Source organism: Trachemys scripta, chromosome 6 (assembly GCF_013100865.1).
Source record: "Trachemys scripta elegans isolate TJP31775 chromosome 6, CAS_Tse_1.0, whole genome shotgun sequence".
In the NCBI taxonomy this organism is placed as follows: domain Eukaryota; kingdom Metazoa; phylum Chordata; order Testudines; family Emydidae; genus Trachemys; species Trachemys scripta.
Window position 1 is genome coordinate 120919193 of NC_048303.1, and position 21349 is coordinate 120940541.

Sequence of the window (21349 nt, forward strand, 5' to 3'; positions counted from 1 at the left end):
GCCCGAGCGCGGCGCCGCAGCCCGCGGGGAGCCGGGCCCCCGGTGCGAGCTGTGCCCGGCGGGGCAGGGCGGCGCGGCGGAGTGGAGCTGCCTCACCTGCCTGGCCTCCTACTGCGGGGCCCACGCGCGGCCGCACCTCGGGGAGCCCGGCGGGGCGCCCGCCTTCCGCGGGCACCGCCTGGGCCCGGCCGGGGAGGCGGCGGCCGAGCTGCGGGCGCTGCGGGAGCGGGGCCGCTGGTGCCCCGAGCACCGGCCGCGGCCCCTGGAGCTGTTCTGCGCCGACTGCGCGCTCTGCGTGTGCGCCCTGTGCCCGGTGCTGGGCGCCCACCGCGGCCACCGCGTCAGCCTGGTGGGGCAGGCGGCGCAGGGCACCAAGGTAACGGGCGTGTATGGACCGGGCGCGGACCCGCTAGGGACCGGGCTCCTGCCTGGCCTCTGCCCCTCCCCTGCCTGGAGCTTGAGCCTGTATGGACCGGGCGTAGGGCCTGACCCTGGTTCACCTGCAGAGTCCCTGGCTGGCACCCGGCTGTGTAGACGGGCCCATCCCTCTTCATTGCCCCACGCTGAGTGAGTTACTGTGGGGGAAGCCCTGGATGGGTTCCCTGGGGAGGTGGTGGAATCTCCTTCCTTGGAGGTTTTTAAGGTCAGGCTTGACAAAGCCCTGGCTGGGATGATTTAGTTGGGATTAGGTCCTGCTTTGAGCAGGGGGTTGGACTAGACACCTCCTGAGGTCCCTTCCAACCCTGATAATCTATGATTCTGTGACAGGGAGCCAGGTTGTTTTGGCTGTTGTGAGGCTGTAGGGCTCGCTGGTAGGAGAGCAAACGGACGGTCGTCACCCCCAGGAGCCCCCAACCCTGGAAACCTGCCGTGTAATGACCATTGACCGGAGAAGGTTCCATTTGGTGATCTGCCTGCAGGCTGCATTTGGGAAGCAGGCTCAATCCCTTTCTTAAGGAGGTTGTTTAATAGTTCTGATTCTGTGACAGTAAAGAGCATGTTAAGAATAAGAATAATGGAGATATCCCATCTCCTAGAACTGGAAGGGACCTTGAAAGGTCATCGAGTCCAGCCCCCTGCCTTCACTAGCAGGACCAAAAGTGTGTCTCCTTCCTGCCTCAGATACCCTTTAAGCAGAAAAAGCCCTCCGTCCCCCAGTAACTGAAACAGTTTTCCTTACACGTTCCGGAAAAGTTACTCTTGGGTTGGAAAGTTTCAGATTCAAAGCAGAATGTTTCAGAAAGATATGAGCGAGTGAAAATGGGGGAGGAAAGAATAGTTATCGTAATCAAAGAGTTTCAAAATATAAACCCAGTGCTCGCAAGTTAAAATACTACAGTCCTGTTTCGCTACAGCTTTGTGCCTTGCGTAGTCATTTACATCTAAGCAAAATGAGTGCAAAGTGGGGTCAAATGCTACTAACTATTCTGAGATGCTAGAGTTTGACATGTACTTTGCACCGTTGTAAATGACTCTTGCAAGGAACTTGGCAGTGGAGAATCGATCCAGCTGCTTACCTTGATGCTGAAATGGGAGCTTGAGCGCTTTTGAACATCTGGCTCCTGATTGTGAGTGCTGAGCTCTTTAGAAAGTCTGGCCCTAAATATCTAGCCTCTGCTGACATCTGCTGGTTTCTTGTTGATAGAGATTTCATTTTTTGGCTGTGGATTCAGTAGAAGAGAAAGAGGCTCTCTCCGGGACATGGCATCAATACTTAGGCTTTATCTACACTTCCAAGTTGTAGACAAAACTTTTGTCTTTCATGGGTGCTTAAAAAGGGCCCCCCACCCACAAAAAAGACACAAGTTTTGCCGTGGCAAGTGGCAGTGTGCTCCTGCCGACAAACTGAATGTCACTTGCGGCGGTGGAAGTATTTTGTCTGCAAAAGTGACAACAAAGAGCGTTTGCACATGCTGACTTTTAGCGTCAGCCCTGTCGCTAAAAGCTGCCTGATGTTGACAAGTCCTAAGTGTAGTTGGCACACCAGCCTGGGCTCTGGCATTGTAACCCCCTAATTTCCATCCAAGCTGTCTTTTCTGACAGCGTAGTCAAATACGCAGACTGAATACACTGCTGGTCAAAATTTTGTGTTGCTGTGCGAGATGGGCTCCTGCCATTCGTATTGGAGACAGTGTTTTAGCAATGCTCCTGAAGCAGTGAGGTTATTTTGTTCATCCTCTGTAAAAAGTGAAGACCTCACAAGCAGATGTATGCTGAGACTCAAATCGGAGCTTTGCAGAAATGTTCTCCAGGCAGTTCTAAGTACTCACTTATGACCAGTGCCGCAGTGTGTGTGTGCGCGCAGGCGCTTGCATTTGAAGCGGGGGGAGTGGCATACATGGCAGGAAATTCTGCAGGTCCTCCTCTCGGAAATTCCACTGGATATAGAATCATAGAACTGGAAGGGACCTTGAGAGGTCATCTAGTCCAGTCCCCTGCACTCAAGGCAGGACTAAGTATTATCTAGACCATCCCTGACAGGTGTTTGTCCAACCTGCTCTTAAAAATCACCAATGATGGAGATTCCACAACCTCCCTAAGCAATTTATTCCAGTGCTTAACCACCCTGACAGGAAATTTTTCCAAAGGTCCAAGCTAAACTTCCCTGGCTGCAATATAAGCCCATTGCTTCTTGTCCTGTCCTCAGAGGTTAAGAAAAACAGTTTATCTCCCTCCTCCTTGTAACAGCCTTTTACGTACTTGAGAACTGTTATCATGTCTCCCCTCAGTCTTCTCTTTTCCAGACTAAACAATCCCAGTTTTTAAATCTTCCCTCATAAATCATGTTTTCTAGACCTTTAATCATTTTTGTCGCTCTTCTCTGGATTCTCTCCAATTTGTCCACATCCTTCCTGAAATGTGGCACCAGAACTGGACACAATACTCCAGTTGAGGCCTAATCAGCGTGGAGTAGAGGGAAAGAATTGCTTCTCGTGTCTTGCTTACAATACTCCTGCTAATACATCCCAGAATGATGTTTGCTTTTTTTGCAACAGTGCTACATTGTTGACTCATATTTAGCTTGTGGTCCACTAAGACGGCCAGATCCCTTTCAGCGGTACTTCTTCCTAGACAATCATTCCCCATTTTGTATGTGTGCAACTTGATTGTTCTTTCCTAAGTGGTACTTTGCATTTGTCCTTATTGAATTTCATCCTGTTTACTTCAGACTATTTCTCCAGTTTGTCCTGATCATTTTGAATTATAATCCTATCCTACAAAGCACTTGCAACCCCTCCCAACTTGGTATCGTCCACAAACTTTATAAGTATACTCTCTATGCCATTATCTAAATCTTTGATGAAGATATTGAACAGAACCGGACCCAGAACTGATCCCTGCGGGATCCCACTTGTTATGCCCTTCCAGCATGACTGTGAACCACTGATAACTACTCTCTGGGAACGGTTTTCCAACCAGTTATGCACCCACCTTATAGTAGCTCCATTTAGGTTGCATTTCCCTAGTTTGTTTATGAGAAGGTCCTGCGAGACAGTATCAGAAGCTTTACTAAAATCAGATATACCACGTCTGCCACTTCCCCCCATTCACAAGGCTTGTTACCCTGTCAAAGAAACTATCAGGTTGGTTTGACATGATTTGTTTTTTTACAAATCCATGCAGACTGTATCTTATCACCTTATTATCTTCTAGATGTTTGCAAATTGATAGCTTAATTATTTGCTCGATTATCTTTCCGGGTAGAGAAGTTAAGATGACTGGTCTGAATTACTGGTCAGGAAGACTCGATCTAATCATGGATTTCTACATAAAAATGCATTCTGAAATATGCTGCTCAAACAGTTTCACTTCTGTTTCTACTGCCTGTCCCTCCCTTCTCACATTTATCTCCAGACTTCTCCCTGTCCAGATCTAGTCCACCCCCACCAATCTTTTATTCATTCAACTTTTTGAAACTTTGCACTTTTAGAGAGAGGTAAGGGATTGACTCTCTGTACACAAATTTGCAGAGGGACAATAGGGTTGAGGTCTGTTATTTCTCACCTCTATATATTATGTATTTATTTATTTAAAAACATTTTTGCTGTTAAGAAGCATGTTATCTCTGGCAACACAAATCCACAGTTTGAGATCTGCAAAACTCAGCATCTCTAATGGTATCTTCTAGGCTGAGCACTGAGTCCCATTGGGTAGATAGAAAGATAAACCTAAATAATCTATACAGAAGCCTCTGGATCCCCATAAGATTGGGTCCCTAATCCATGAACTATTGGAACTTGTTTACAAAACTTTTCTTAAACATTACATGAATATATTGTCTCATACTATAGAATTAGAATTTATAATCCCTATTCCATTATGAGATATCTTTGAGCTATAATGTACCTTAATTAAAACTATCTTTAGATAGGTTTTTTCCTCAAAAAGCATTTTATCAAAAAAATCAGATTTTTTACATTTAAAAAAAAATCGTTAATTTTTATCCACCCTGCTCTGAAGCAGATTACTCCTTCTGTGCCCCAGTCAGAGGTCTAATGGGACTTCTTTTCCTCTGCTCACAGAGGCAAAGAGTACCTAAAGTTTAGGCTTCTAAATCTATATCTAGCTATCTAAGTAAGTTGTTTGACTTTCAGTAGTGTCAAGGCAGGCCGCATAGATACCTAAATATGGACCCAGAAGTTTAAGTTTAGGCAACCAGCTTTGAAAATCTTAGTCAGAGGAGACAGTGGTGTCCATGTTGGCCAAACAAAGCAAGTCTACACTCAACTTCATAGCATTTCTCTGTTTGCATATAACACAATAATGTTTGAACACTGAATCTGATCTCTTCCAAAACTTCAGGGAAAATTCTAGGCCCCAGTGGGCAGAAGCCTATTGATTTTGATAAAAATGGGAAAATGAGAACAAGGAAATAAGAAACCCACAGAGCCTCTGGAATGCATATCCCTCAGCTATATCCAGGTCTGTAATTGTCTATAGATCAAAGAACTAAAGGATTAACACCTTTCAGCATAACAATACGGCATGCCCCCGTCTCAGCTCTGCCCTTCCTCCAATGCAGTTTCAAATGTCAACACCCTGAATGACCGATTTCCAGACCAAAAGGAAAGAAATAATGTAACTATTGACATTTGAGGGGGATGGGAGAAGAGCACCTAGGAACCTAGTTTTGCGGGGATGTAGGGATGCAAGGAAATCAGCAGGTGTATAGAACACGCAGATCTGATGGTGCCTCTTTTCTTTTGTCCTAGTGCTGAGCACCGCCATTAAAAAGCACCCATTTCAGAGGGAGCTCTGTGTGGGGAGCACTTATATCACAAATATTTGAAACTGGACTCTTCAGTCCAGCAGAGAAAGTTATAACAGTCTTATGGCTGGAAGCTGAAGCTAGACAAATTCAGACTGGAAATAAGGTGTGATTTTTTTTTTTAACCGTGAGAATAATTAACCATTGGAACAATTTACCCAGGGTCGTGGTAGATTCTCCATGACTGGCCATTTTTAAATCAAGACTGGATGTGTTTCTAAAAGATCTGCTCTAGGAATTATTTGGGGGCAGGTCTCTGACCTGTGTTACACAGGAGGTCAGACTAGATGATCCCAGTGGTCCCTTCTGGCCTTGGCATCTATGAATGGATCACTGTGTGTGCAATGACCTCAGCCTGCAGAAGCAGCGAAGTGCAGGACATCCTGTACCGGATACAGCCAAGTGGTTTTTTTCTTTCACTCCAATAAAACGGCAGTTGGATTTGGTTTGTTTTAAACAGAGCGGCGGTTATAGACATGCATTCTAGAGAGGAACACAATTTTTACTTGATATTGGCAATTCATACAAGATTATGCACAACAGCCAATCTCGACTCAAGCTTCCTTGTGTACCATGGCAGAGGAAGTATGCACAAGCATTATCAATTTCCTGGGTGGTCAATCGGCACAACACTGCAGTAGGCTAATCTGGAGGAGATCAGCATGGACCAGCTTGTCACAGTCTGACCCAGTTAAACTCGCTAGAACCCAGCAGTGTCTTCAGCCATCAGATACCAGCCAAAAAGTCCAGAGCAATGAAAGGAGCTTGCAGAGTCTGTTCTGGTCCCTTCTGTATTAGAGCTGGTTGGGAATTTTTTCAATTAATCACTTTTTTTTTCATCAAAAAATACTAATTTGTTGGAACCAAAACTGTTCATGAAGCAGGCTTGGGTTTGATGACTCTCCCGACTTGAAAAAATGTTGAAAAACAAAAAGTTTTGAAACATTTTGACATTTTCTGAAGGAAAAATTGCGTTTTTCTGATTTGAAACAACTTTTTGTTTAAATAATGATGCTAAGTAGGTTAAAAAAGAAAATGTCAAAATGTTTTGAAATTTTCTAAATGAAACATTCTGATTTACCTGAACCGGAATTTTTTGTGTGCTCGCAAATATTTTTGAGATTTTGACTTTTCATCCTTATTTGAGATGAAAAAAATTTCAAACTCTGAAAAATATTCAAGGAATTGAAAAACTGTTCCTTACTTTGATTCTCTAAAAAGAAAGGAAATTCTCATTCAAAGCATGTCAAAACATTCGTATTTGTGTTACTGTCACCCACCGTGAACCGTAACTTTATATGTATATTAGGTTAATTCTGTTCCTCTTTTCACTTTCTCTCTAGCTCATTTCTTTCTGTACATGTTTTCACATCACAGAGTTAAAACTCTGCTATGTCTCCAAAACTGCAACATGTCCCTTTCAGAGTCCATTGAAGTTCCCAATGCTCAAGGGCACAGTTTTGGGAGTTTTCAATGGCACGATGTTTACTATTAACTGTGCTTGTTAAAGGTTTCTGAATCCCTTATCATGCTGTATTATTAGAGTGAACTAACAATGTGAAAGGGTTACTTGGGACATGGTATGGCTCTTATGTTTAAAATCACAATTTAAGCTGTTAATATGTAAAAAAATAACTAAGGGCTTCATCATACAAACAGTAACTCATGACTACCATAGGAATCCATGTGGAATGGGGTCTATATGAATGCTGGAAACAGGCTGATGGGGAGATTTTCCAAGCCACAAAAGGGCAGATAGGCACCCAGGCCCAGATTATAAAAGGTATTTAGGTGTTGCTGTGCTCAGCATCGCAACACCTAATTGATTTAGGAATCTAAATCCCATCATTGATGGAATTTGGACTTCTAAGTGCCTAACTCCCTTTTGAAAATGAGATCTAGGTTCCTAAATCAGATAGCTGTTCAACGCTGAGCAAGCACAGCAACATCTAAATAGCTTTAACAATCTGGGCACCGATGCCCATTGACTTCCAATGGGAGCTGCCTGCTTTAGAAAATCTCCACCTTAATCTCTGAGGTCCGGATCTCAGACCCTTACTCATGGGGAGCAGTGTTTAACTGAAATAGCCTCACTGAAATCACCAGGGCTACTCACAGAGTAAAGTACTAACCAGTGTAAGGATATCAAAATCTGACCTGAATTAGTAAATGTAGTTCAGCCAATAAACAAAGACACACTTTAAAATATTGAACCATGTTAAGAAAAAAATCAATATGTACCCTTTTTAAAGTTACTCCACCATTGCTATGTCTTGCAATCCTAGAATCATAGGGTTAGAAGGGACCGCAAGAGTCATCTAGTTAACCTCCTGCCAAGATGCAGGATTTGATGTGTCTAAAACATTCAAGACAGATGGCTCCACGCTCTTTTTGAAAACCTTCCATGAAGGAGCTTCCACGACTTTCCTAGACACTTTGTTCCATTGTCCTACTGTTCTTACAGTTAGGAAGTTTTTCCTGAGATTTAATCTAAATCTGCTGTGCTGTAGTTTGAACCCATTGCCTCTTCCTCTGTGGCAAGAGAGAACAGTTTTCCTCCATCTTTTATATGGCAGCCTTTCAAGCATTTGAAGACTGCTATCATGTCCCCCCTTAATCTCCTCTTTTCCAAACTCATACGCAGTTCCTTCAGCCTTTGCTCATATAGCTGCATTCCATACCTCTGATTATCTTGGTCACTCGCCTCTGGCTCCTTTCCAGTTTCTCTACATCCTTTCTAAATAGCAGTGACCATTTTATTTACCGCATGCACATAGCTGCCTGTCATAAACAACCCTATTGAGGAACAGGGCTGGTATGTAAAGGAAAATCTGCCAGAATAAATTGGCTTAATCTTTACATAAAATTTGGTTATAGTGCAGCCTCTATGCTACATCCTAGAGCAGAATATGTGTCACACATATTCACTGGATTTTGAATCCAGGCAAGGTAATAGATCCCTGGGTGATTTTCCAAATGAAAATGCTCAGCTGGGATCCTCTAACTGCTAAACACATATGCAGGTGGTATTATTTCTGTCTGAGCAACAATAGAGATTTCAGTGTGAAAAAACAGGCTTTCCCAGTAAGTTTTCCTATGTCTTGCAGAAGTGATATCACCTTGTACATGTCTTTGAACTGTGCAAGAGCTAGTACAGATGGGCTGCTTAAATGTTCAAATACGTGATCTAGTTAACAAGTATCGATATTTACCTTGTATAAATACGTGATCTGGGCAGTTTCTGACTATATTCTTCTGCTGTAGAAAGTAAAATGGATAATTACAATGTTTGTAACCATTGTTTATGACCAAGTATGTATTTTGTTTTACATGAACAGAAATTCATGACCACGTTCTTGAAGGAGCTAGACTTGAAAAAGAAACAGGAAGTTGGCAATATAAGACATATAGAACAAGCTGTTAATGACCTTAAGGTAAAGTGGAAACTTGCTTATTAATCAGGGAGTAGCAACTTTCAGATGCCACCCAAGCTGCAGCCTACACAGCTACTCAATCACAAGCATGGTTTTCTAGAGCGAAAGTAAACTTGCTGTGAAGTTTCTGTTGTAAATGTTATGATTAACTTTTCTGTTCCCAGTATTTTGTTAACTGGCAAAGGGCTTGTCTGTGTGGGAAGATTATATGGGTATAAGGTAAGGTGTGACTATAAACTGGTGTAGTTATGTTGGTATAACCGCCTATGTGGACAACTATAGAAGAGGGCCTATTAGCAGTTTAGTTTGTCACTTTGGGAGCGTGTGATGGGTGTTCCCAGGGTGCAACCTGGAACTGGGGACCGCTGAACCCTTTGTCTCGCCAGCCTGGGTTCCCGTGCACGCTGTGACAGGCTGCAGACCCCTCCAGGTCTTGCACTCACACAAACATTCATGGGCAGGGACAGACCCGAGTCACTCATGAACTCATGCCAGTCATTCATGAACCAACAATAGAGAGGCTTCAACCAGTTCCCCCCAGCCTAGGACCCTAGAACTGTATCGTCTTGCCCTGGTCAAAAGCCTGATCAGGGTAAGTTTATTAACCCATCCGTCCCTCCCTCAATATGGAAGGAACACAGCACAAGCTTTTTGTTAACTGAGCTAAGATTTTTCATACTCTTCAGTCAGACCACACTGTTTTTAGGTAAAATGTAAAACAAATGTATTAACTATGGAAAGAGAGATTTTAAGTGATTATAAGTAGTAAGTGTACAGATCAAAGTAGATTACCTACGAAATAAAACAAAATCGCAATCTGAGTTCTATTAATTAGTCAGGATTTGAATCAAACAGTGTCTCACCCTGATAGTACAAACAGTTTGCAGATCTTTCGTACATAGGCTGGAATCCACCTTTCCTGCCTGGGACCCCCTTCCCAGTCAAAGTCTTTGTCCGCTAGTCGTGTTTTCAAGTGTTGAGTTGTGGGGGGGGAGAGGCCACGTGATGATGTCCCTTCCCCTCTTTTATAGCTTCTGCCATGTGGAGGGAATGTCATTGTCCCAAACAAAGCCCCCAGCCCAGTTTGTGGGAAAGTGCAGGCACAAGATGGAGTCCAGTATCACATGATCTAGTCACATGCCCTTGCATGCTTCAATGAGTCATAGCAGCCATTATCCATATACTGGATGAAGTGTTCACAGGAAGGCCCACCGGGTGGGTTTCTTAATGGGCCATCACCTTGAATAGTCCACTTACAATGTGCTGGCTAGACTGGATGTAAACTACCTGCGGGGTGTCACCCCTGGAGCAAACACATTTGAAATAGTGGTACATAGTCAATATTTATAACTGCAGATACGATGACAGCACATACAATCCAACAGGATATTAATGTTCAACAGATCAAGACTTTTAGAATGATACCACACAAGGCATACTTTGTACAAATCATATCATAATCCTATCACCATGGTAAATATGGGGACGCCAGGGCGTTGCTTTGGGGTACAGAGTGTCACAAAGGGGTTTAAGCTGAACTGAAAAAAGCCAGTTTTTTTTAGAATAAGAGTGCCCACATGGGGAGTTATACCTGTTTAACTGTACTGGTATAACTGGTAAACGTTTCCCATGCAGACAAGTCCAATGTTTTTCTTCACACAACGCACAGTCAACCTGTGGAACTCCTTGCCAGAGGATGTTGTGAAGGCCAAGACATAACAGGGTTCAAAAAAGAACTAGATAAATTCATGGAGGATAGGTCCATCAATGGCTATCAGCCAGGATGGACAAGGATGGTGTCCTTAGCCTCTGTTTGCCAGAGGCTGGGAGTGGGCGACGGGGGATGGATCACTTGATGATTACCTGTTCTGTTCGTTCCCTCTGGGGCACCTGGTACTGGCCACTGTTGGAAGACAGGATACTGGGCTAGATGGACCCTAGGTCTAACCCAGTAGGACCATTCTTATGTTCAGTGTCAAATAGCAATCACAGTCAAACTGATGGCTTGTCTACACTACAGAGTCGTAGCCAGTATAGCAATGCTGGCAGAGCCCCCTAGCGTAGACGCAGCGTAGCCAACAGAAGGAGTTCTTCTGATGGTATAGCTACGCCACCTCCCAGAACAACATTAGCTAAGCTGAGAAAGTATCAGAGGGGTAGCCGTGTTAGTCTGAATCTGTAAAAAGCAACAGAGGGTCCTGTGGCACCTTTAAGACTAACAGAAGTATTGGAGCATAAGCTTTCGTGTGTAAGAACCTCACTTCTTCAGATGCAAGAAGTGAGATTCTTACCCACGAAAGCTTATGCTCCAATACTTCTGTTAGTCTTAAAGGTGCCACAGGACCCTCTGTTGCTTTTTAAGCTGAGAAAAGCACTCTTCTGTCAGGATAGTTGCATACCCAGAGTGTTTGCTGGCATAGCTACATTGGCTTGGAGAGTGTGTAATTTTTTTCACACTTCTAGTGAACATAGCTGTGCTGGCAAACTGGGCATAGTGCAGACTAAACCATAGACCCATATTGTCTGTTATTAGGGAGAATTAGCCAACCGCTGCCCACCTCAGAGTGACATCACAGCTTCAGCTCCGCAGCAGAACAGTGTATTTCCTGTAGGCACCTGCGCCTGGTGCTAGCAGATGCGGGGGCTCGCCTGAAACCGAAATCCTGCCCCTCGTTTCAATTCTGCAATCAGCCACTTGTTAGTGGGAGTGGAACATACATATCTGGGAGAGCTGTACTGAAATAATTACACATAGCAAATGATAAACCTCCTCAGCTGGTGTAAATTGATGTAGCTCTGTTGAAGTTAATGGAGCGACACTGATTTACATCGTGTGAGGAGTCCAATAAAAACAGGAAACTATTACTCATTCTGTGTGGAGAATGAGTCAGCGTGCTCAGCCCTGTACAGCACATCCAGGTAGAAATGGTCCCAGGAACTTCTGCTCTGAAAGCATCTCCGTAGTGTACCCAGCAAATGGCTATCCGTGCGATCCGGAGACCTTTCCGTGTTGGTTTGGACATTGACGTCGGCTGTCCCTCACATTAAGATGCCCTCATTCCAACTATTCTACTTACCTAACTTGTTTAATAATGGGACATAAAATATTCCCTTTCAAGCATACACAGAAAACCAGATCCCACGTCTGCCAGACTTCTGGAGTCTGCCTGATGTCACTCCAGACGCTGCTAGCGAAGGGCTAGATTCTGATGCCCTTTCTTACTGTGTGAGTAGTATCTTACTGTGTGAGTAGTCCCACTGAAGTTAAGATGCTGTCAATGAGAGTAAGGGTATCAGAATCTGTCCCTGAGCCTTTTCACCCAGGACAGTAGCAGGAAAACCCCAAACAAGTGTGGTTGTCTGGACTGTGGCTATTCCATTTTTGTAAAGGAAAGCTACAGATCAGTAAAACTTTGTGGGAATGTAACTTTTAAAGTCTGACAGAGAAACATCGGAGACGCTTATACTCTGAATGTGTCTGCCATTCTGTTTTTAATCTGTAGGCACACACCTCGGCTAGTCAAGCGTCTCTGGCAGGGAAGTTCACCGAACTCCGGTTACTACTTGATGAAGAGGAAAGATTGACAAAAAAATTCATAAATGAAAAGACTCAACGGGCCCTCATGATGTATGATCAGCAGACGGAGTCATGTAAAGAACGAATTCAAATCATAGAGAGCTTCTCAGACCGAGTCAGGCAGATCCAGCTGCGAAGTGATCCCATTCAGTTATTACAGGTAGCATTGTACTCTCTTTCTGCCTCTGATATTTATGGTGAACCACTTTGGAGGCTTATTGTATTTGCTTCTGTAGATACATATGTACAAAGTGCCTTATCCTCTCTTCCCCCCTTATTACTGCCTCTCTGTTTTGGTGAATAGTCTAGTTCCTGCCCTTCCCGTTAGTAACCCACACAGTCCTGATTCCACCTTTAAACTGGGTTTAGAATGCCGGGGTTCTCACGACAAAATTTTTGGTGGCCTCAGAGTTCGGTCACCAACTCCTGCTGGTGGCCACTCTGACAATTTTTCCTAAAATACTTAATTAACTTTAGGAAAAACAAATAAATTTGCACATATACGTGTCCAAATCATTGTAATTTATTTATGGAGGGGTTTTTTGCAAACTCAATAATAAAAACAATGTACAGTTGTCTCTATTCTTTACTGGACATAAACTGAATAGAAACACAGATAAGGTGCTTTGCCTGTTCTTGTCTTTTGTGGTGGTAGTTGTTGTTTCTTTTGCATTTTTGGTTGGTTTTTTTTAGACTTGCTAGCTAGCTGGGAGGCAGTGAAAAGCGATATTAACGAACATATAAATATCACCTTTCACGGCAGACTTACTCAACCGTGGCAAGCTGGGGGACAAATTAAGCCCTGGATGGGGAGGTGGGTAGGGAGGCAGCAGGGGGCCAGTGGCAATGGGGAGGGTGGTGAGCCCAGGACCAACACCCAAAGCCTAGGGCTGGAGGACACAGCAGGGGCCAGCAGTAATGGGGGGAGGGTTTTAGCCTGGGGTCAGAGCCCGAAGCCCAATGGCTGGATCCTGGGGTCCCATGGCTGGGTTCGCAGCCAAAGCCCAGGGCCGGAGGAGGCAGCGGGGGCCAGGGGTGATGGGCAGAATGGTGGGGCCGGGGGATTGAGCCTGTGGCTGGAGCCCGAAGCTCTACGACTGGAGGGCTGTCACCTGCCACCCAAGGGCTGACGCTGGAAGCCAGAGCCCCACTGCTTTCATCCCCACCCCCCACCCCCTGCAATCACCACCCAGGAGGCTGTGGCTGGAAGAAAAGCCCCTGGGGCGACATTTGAGAAACGCTGGTTTAGATCACCTGGATCTTTACCATTAAGTAAAAGAGAGGGGCTAAATTATACCCATTTGTCCCATATCCCTGTACCTTTTTACAAGGTCAGCACCTCCAGCCTCCTCCCTGTGCAGAGCATGTCCAGCTGAACATGTGAGGAAAGGGATACCTGTAAAGAAACCTCTGAGAGCTGAGTGTTGTCAATTGTTCTCTTCACTTACACCACAGAAGTTCCTAGGGTCTCACAGATGACAAGCATCATTTTCTGGAAGGCGGGGCCTACACTATCGCCTACTGGTAGATGCTTCCCGCATCTCTCTCTGTGATCCTCTTCATACAACGGCATAAAGACCTGCAAAATTATGACACAAATGCAGGAGGACACTTGATCCTTCGATGTCAGTTGCTTGGGAAGGCCTGTGTTTGCTCCTCCCAAAGCCTCACGACCTATTTTTTATGGCAGGGATTTACTGTACCACTCTGCAGTAAGAGCTGCGGGGCAGATTTTCAGAAGTGCTCAGTACCCAACAACTTCCATTGCGAATAGCAGAGTGTCCACCTCCACCCACCCCAAATGAGACCAGTGGGAGCTGCTGGGCGTGGAGCGCTATTGAAACTCCGGCCACTTCACTTTAGGCACCTGAATAGGAGCTGAGCTCTTGGCAGTCTGGCCTATGCACGCTGCAGGGGTAGGAAATTCAGAGCCTGCCCTTGTATTTTCTGCACTGAACCCCAACAAGGCTATAGGCAGGCCAAATTCCCTTCGTAATTCAGCATTTCCCCCAAGATTGCAGTAGTCCCCAGCTCACTCCTTACTCTGGGATGCAGGCTGGCTGCACCAACACCTGGGCTATTGCCACTGCATTAAGCAGCCCAAACATGGGGAGAATTAAAGGGCTTGGTTATTATGGACAGTAGGTTTTACTGATTGTTTCTGATATATCCCTGCTTGCTGGAGAAAGAGAGTGCAGATTTGTGGCTCCACCTCAGCTTTTGAGCCCGGCTGGGGGTTTGGAGAGGGAAGAAATGGCCAAAAGGTATTGCCTGACTCTAGGATTTGATTCTGTCCCCGCAGGACTACACAGCATCAGAAAAAGAAATACAGGAGCAGAGGGCTGTGGCGGAACAGTGGCACCCAGTGCCTATGTCGTTTGAGCATGTCATGAACCATTACAGGGGCTTCGCTGGAGCTATTCAGTCCGTTCTGCAGAAACCTTTAGAAGCTCGCCTGAAAGAAGGTACCATTGACCATGCCGGGTTTTTAACCCTTTCGATTTTGCAGCCTCATGCTGTCTGCTTATTCTTTGTTCACTATTGGCACTCAGTAGTGCTCGCAGGCAGACAGGCACCATATAGCAGTAGTGTAGCCAAGGGTAAATGCAGGTAAACTTTTACCCGCTTCTCATTTGGCGAGGAAGGAGTTTAGCTTAGGTTCGCTTTACCCACTTTGCCTTTTACCTCTACACCACTGCCATGTAGTCAGTACAATCTGAACATGCATTACTGTTGCTCATTTTATATGACACATGCAATGTGTGTCTGCCTATTGCTGACAGTTCTGCAAAATCTCCTTGGTCGACTCTTGACTTCTCTGTTGCTCTTTTTGGCCAAACGTAAACCAAGGTGGGTTAGATGCAGGTTCTATTTCCCAAAAGCCACCAGGATAAATGGTTCTAGCTTTGGCCTCTGTTTAGCTACAAACTACTGAAAATAGGGAGTCCCAGTGCCTTCAGAGAGAGGAAAGGGTGCTGAGTGACAGCCCTTCGGAACGAGAGAGCCAGCTCACAGAACTTACTGCTGGGAAAGGCCTGTGAAAACCACTGGTCCTTCAGTAGCAATGGAACTTACCCTGTCACCTTGGGGAGACTGTTCCACAATCTCGCCATCAGGGAGTTTTCCTTGATAGTCAACCTACATTTCCCTGTTACATTTTGTCTCATTGCTCTTGTAGGGCGCTAACTATTTCCTGTCTGTCTTTGGGGCCTGCATCCTTCACGTATTTGTAGTCTTGTGTCCTCCCTTTAATTGCCTCATAGGGTCTGTCTACCCCACAGTCAGAGGTGTGACTGCAGCATGTGTAGACATACCCAAGCTAGCTTTGATCTAGCCAGCTCGAATAACAATAGCCCTGAAGACGTGGCAGCATGGGCTAGCTACTTGACTACATACCCAGGGTCCCGGGTGGGCTTGTACCGCCATGCTGCTGCAGCTTTTCACTGCAATTGTTGGGCAAGCTAGTTAGATCCAAGCCAGCTCCGGAGTGTTTACTCATGCTGCAGTCACACTTCTGATTGTAGGGCAGACATCTCCTCCTCCAAGCTAGCCATATGTAGCTTTTCTAATCTTTCCTCCTTCGGCGGTTCATAGGATCGTAGAATATCAGGGTTGGAAGGGACCTCAGGAGGTCATCTAGTCCAACCCCCTGCTCAAAGCAGGACCAACCCCAACGCAGGACCAATCCCCAACATGTTTCTCCTGAGTTGTGACTAGTAATGTAGAACCCAGTAAGATGTTCCATTAGTTCAGATTATTCCCAGAATTCCTTTGCATCTCACTGTAACCTATAGGTGAATGTGTATGCAGGTCTCCCTTTGTGCCAATCCATAGAGAATATGAGTTGTTACAGCCCCCAGCTACGGAGCCTTGGCTCTTTAGTGCTACAGCCATCACATATACACTAACTTTCATCTGCATGTTGTCTCCTATATTATTTAGGAATACCTTAAATGCATATGCAGCCGTGTTAGGGCAGGCAAGCGTAACTTGAAAAATGTCTCTCCTGTAGCCTTACTAGCCTAGAGCAGTTGCTCATGCTCATCTCTCCTTTGTTTTTATCACCACGACTCTCTCTGTGACAGCAGTTTAGAGCTTTCTGGCCTTATATGTACTTTAGCGATTCTAGTGATAAATACACGCCCCTTCTTCCCTTTGTTTTTTTCTACATAATGTCCATCTGTCGGTATTGACATGCCTGCTGGGAGACTCCTCTTACGCAGCTCCAATGGCCATAGCTTAGCAACATTTCTCATGCCTGTTTTCCATGTTCCAAATGGATGGCTATGCCAATACACTGAGCGTTGTCTTCTGCTTTTGTTTTCGATCCACTCTGTCTTCTGCCATACTCTGTTTGTTAGAAGTGCCCCATTACTGAGTTAACTGAAAGAGCTCCCAGTCTCCCCCTTTATTATTATTATTATTCATGGCGTTATTTATTACGTGTATTGCAGTAAAACTGGTGAGCCCGTCATGGACCAGGACCCACTGTGCTAGGTGCTGTACAAACACAGATCAAAAAGACAGTCCCTGCCCCAAAGAGCTTCAGATCTAAATAATAACCTACCTAGTTTAAAGTCTCCTAAGAAGGGCTGCCTAATTTGAACCTAGGAGGCCCAGCTCCCATAGCTGCACTGTCTCACTCCTAATCACACTGTGGCTAGCCCAGTGTGTAAGACAAGGTTATACTCTGTAATGCTGTTAAATAGCAGTGCTATAATAACAGATATTCTCCCAGAGTGTTGAATGCATTCTGACTATAACACTTTTTGAGCTAGCTTATTTTGTTACATGTGGCTGATATACATTTTTAAGGACAGGGCACCCCTGGTGGAATATAGGGCCATGAAGAAAAACAACCTCCTCACCCCAGCCATATGGAAACCCCAACTGTTTATAGAGTCATAGGTTATGAGGCCAGAAGGCACCATTAGATATCTAGTCTGACCTCTGGTATATCACAGGCCGCCCAGTTATCCCTGAGTTGACCCCGTTGTGAAAGATGCACTAGACAACGTTGAGTCAAGTATGGCATGATACAACAGGATGGCTTCAGGAGCAGTGGGGAATCCTGGAAGTGTATTGGTGATGTAATGAAGGGAATGAGTGATAGTACCATGTAACTGCCCTTGGGATCACAGCATCTTTGCATGAATCATCAACTGTCTGGCTACGTTCCATTTCACAATCATCTGTATAGGGAGAATACGCTCTCTGCTGTGTTTTTTTTCCTGGATGCTTAGAAACCAAAGATTCAGTCCTGTAGCATGATTAGTGGAGTATGTTGCATCCCAGACTCTCTGAGTGGCTCTGTTGTGTGTTATGCATATCCATGCTAGCAAATGGACTTAGGGTGGGAAGTAGAATTTTGTACAAAATAAACTCCCCTTCCACTAGTAAGATAATTTATAGTAATTGTCAGCCAATCCACTTGGAAAAAGGGAATGTGAAATTTTGCTTTGCCCAGATTGCTGTTAGAATTTAAAGCACTTTTCCCTGCAAACTCCCCTTATAAGCAGCAGATATGTCTTCCCAAGAAGAATGTTTTCTAAACAGCTTCTTTTCATTTGTGCCTTAGACATTTTCAGCAGCCTCAGTGCCACTTCAAAGAAGGAACCTGGCGCGTTGCTGAAAACAACATCTACAGTTGATCGATCATTATTTTTAAAACGTAAGTAACATTAAACCAAACTTTCCTGTGTTCCCAGAATTAATAATGAAGGTCAAGATTTTCAGAAATGCCTTGAGTTTAGGTAACTCAGTTTTTGGGGACCTATCTTGAGACACCTTCAAAGGGGGATGCTCAGTACTTTCTGAAAATCAGACTCCTCTATGGTGTCTCATGTCAGGAAACAAAAATTGCTGTCACTTTTGAAAATCTTGACCCAGCATTTATATTTACACCTGCAAGCATATGAACTGGCTAGTGTATCTAATGTAGCTTCTTTAGATATTCATATTCTGCGCACCCTCATGATAGTTGCCTTTCTTAGGGCTTGTCTACATATGAAAGTTAATCTGGAATAAGGTAGGGTGTGAATTAATTAAATTCAGCGGAGCAGCCTCACATGGAGTTTCTCAGGAATAACTCCCCACGTAGACAAGACCTTTCAGAATGACATGGGTCCCCCATGTCGCCTATTTGGTGTTGATTTTTTGGTGTCTCTCTCTCTCCCAGAATACAGAGGAAGGCTATGAAGTAAATTGTTTTCTTTAATTTATTATTATCCGTAGTGTGTGTTGTGGGAACGTTCTGAGTTTTGCGTTTTATCCGGAAGATGGTGGGTTTTGTGGCTACTCCAATTTCAAGGCCATGAGCCAGTCACTGAGAAACAGCTGTCTCCTGCTCTTCTAAGTTTCACCCTGGTTATTAAAAACTCCATTGTCCTTGATGGCAGAAGGTCAGAGTAGCCTGGACCCCACCCATTTTGGACCCTGAATCTCAGAAACAGAACCTTGGATCCACACTGGAGGGTCAGTGCAGAGTCGGGCGTGGGAGTGTGATGTGCTCATGCTGTCCTGTGTTGCTTAGCTACTGGATGGGCCGCCATATTCTGAATCAGTGGAGCAGTCTTGGGACTGATGCCTTCATCTCAACCCTGTGGCGCTGCACTAAATTAGCCTGTAAATCATGACGTTGTGGCTCTCTCTGGCCAGACAGAAATGGAAGAATGGGTTTCCAGCAGCAGTGGCAAAACCTCTCTATGGAGAATGATATGCTCTTGGGTGGTTCTCTTTCCACTTGCACCACTTCTGTCTTGCCTGGGGTCAGATACTGCTCCCTGCTTTTCATCTAGACACTGAATCTGCTGGGAGGTGTCACTCTGAGCATTTGATATTAAGGTTCAGCAGAGCTAGGTGTTGTCAAGCTGTGAGTTGGACCCATGATTTGGGTGATTGGCATTTTGCATCTTTCTATTTCAGGAGATGTGTTTGCAGAGTCAGGAAGACAGCACTGCATTGGTTTACATTCGCTTTGCATTTGGGAAGTTACCTTTGCCATCATAAGAGCTAGAAATACAATTTCTTGGCTACACAAAGTGGACAATGCTGGGTTGCTAGGGGAGGTGTTCAGTGCTCCACAGGCTGGTGGATTTGTAAAGTCCTAGTTACAAATAACACTGTGGATTATTAAAATTCTTCCAGTTTTAGTAATAATACACTTTACCTTTCACCCGTAACGCACAAATAAACAAACAGCATTTCTCCCTTTGGAGAATGAAAACAGCCAAGCTCATTTTGTTTGTTCAAATCAATTTGAGCACTTTGCTGGAATTTTGAGCTTAACCTGCAGTGGAATGTTTGTGTGTTCACACACACGTGCGCACACACTCTCTCTATTTTATCCCATGAAAATATTTAACTTAGGTTTTACATTCTTTTTTATCTGAAATTTTGAGCCATATTTGACCTGACAGTATATTCCTTCAATTATTTTTACAACTTTACAAGCGGTAACTAGAAAAAGAGTAACTGGATCCAGACTTCTCAACTGCTTCTCCTTTTGAGGGCCATCATCCCTTTTAGTCCCAGAGTTACGTGCATTCTATACAAATTTGGCATCCCTTTGTTTTTTATTGCTAAAAATGACTGACCCCAGCAATGCAGACTCATTGAGCCAGAGATTCTAGAGGAGGATTCCCCCGCTTGTTACATTTCCTGCAGGAGTAATTTTTTTGTCTCCCTCATCTGGTGTGTCTGTCACAAATTGCATCCCACATTTGGGCCTTGGTTGGTAGGTCTGTGCAACTTAATGAAGCCAATTCAGTCTTTTTGTCATCACTGTTTCAGCATTGGATGGCAGTAGATGTATTTTTTATAACTATTTATTTATTTCTTTAGGAAGTTTTAACAGGTTTACAAATCATTGCCATGTAAATATCAGTAACACAACAATAATGGTTACGGGTCAGCTGCTTTTTCTGTTTAGAGAAACATTCTGCATCAATTAACATCCACTGCAGGCAGATACTTGTTCTCTCTCTCTAACCCAGGGGTTCTCAAACTGGGGGTCGGGACCCCTCAGGGGGATGCGAAGTTATTACATGGAGGGGTCGCGAGCTGTCAGCCTCCACCCCAAACCCCGCTTTGCCTCCAGCATTTATAATGGTGTTAAATATATAAAAAAAGTGTTTTTAATTTATAAGGGGGGTCGCACTCAGAGGCTTGCTATTTGAAAGGGGTCACCAGTACAAAAGTTTGAGAACCACTGCTCTAGACACTGTCTGAAGGAAGAACAGGGGCACAGAGCTGGTAGGTTTGCTCTCCAGGCACAGTATTCAGCAGTAGCTTCCTCTGCAGTGATGCTGATAGTTAGCCCAGGGCAAAACCCTTTTCCTTTTTATTGTAGAGTGTGTTCAAGATTGGAGCTGGTTGGGAATTTTTTGGTGAAGGATTTTTGTGGGAATATGCTGATTCTTTGAAAGTCTCTCAGGTCTAGGATGGCATGGGGGGTAGGGGAGTAGATGCCAGAATAGCCAGGTTGTTAGGCACCTGTGTTTTGGGAGACCCAGGTTCAGGTTGCTGTCAGTTGTTGGCTCTGTGGGTGTGCTCTCTGTGTGCTGCACCAGCGCCGCGCAGATCGCGGATGTAGCAGACCTCGATCGAACTGCCCCAGAAAACCAACGACTCCGTTCAGTAGCAAAGGTGCCCAGCCAGGTTTATCGTCAATGAAGCACAGTAGTAGCACCCGGTAGACTCTATGGGGATATTAAGACATGTATGCCTGTGATAATGGACTCGGCTCAGTGAGCAGCAGGACTCTCCGCTCCCCCTCAGCTGGACAAAGACACCACCTCTGTGACCCCTCTTTTATACACTGATACAAACAAGTTAGGCATTGCCCCTTTCAAGGCTGATTCCCCACTCTGGCACTTTTGAGTGCAGAAGGTGGGGGCCCGCAAGGATTCTAAAAATTAATACTGGCCACTCTAAGCTTGTATTAAACTCCCAAGGTTACAGCTTTTCTCTGACCTTGGATGAGTAGATGCTGCCACCTACCAAGTGCAGAACCCCTTTAAGAGCCCAGGTAGGCGCACTTGGGAATTACTTCCTGTGGGATACCCTCAA

At 44.8% G+C, this 21349-nt stretch overlaps 1 protein-coding gene across 1 annotated transcript in view; it reads left to right on the forward strand.

Moving 5' to 3' along the window:
• TRIM14 (tripartite motif containing 14) overlaps positions 1-21349 on the forward strand; it is a 39940-nt gene that overhangs the window by 13838 nt on the left and 4753 nt on the right. Inside the window, exons 3-6 of the mRNA XM_034773562.1 lie at positions 8608-8703; positions 12207-12440; positions 14583-14745; positions 17859-17951. Coding sequence (XP_034629453.1) covers positions 8608-8703; positions 12207-12440; positions 14583-14745; positions 17859-17951 — 586 coding nt within the window. The remainder of the gene's footprint in view (positions 1-8607; positions 8704-12206; positions 12441-14582; positions 14746-17858; positions 17952-21349) is intronic.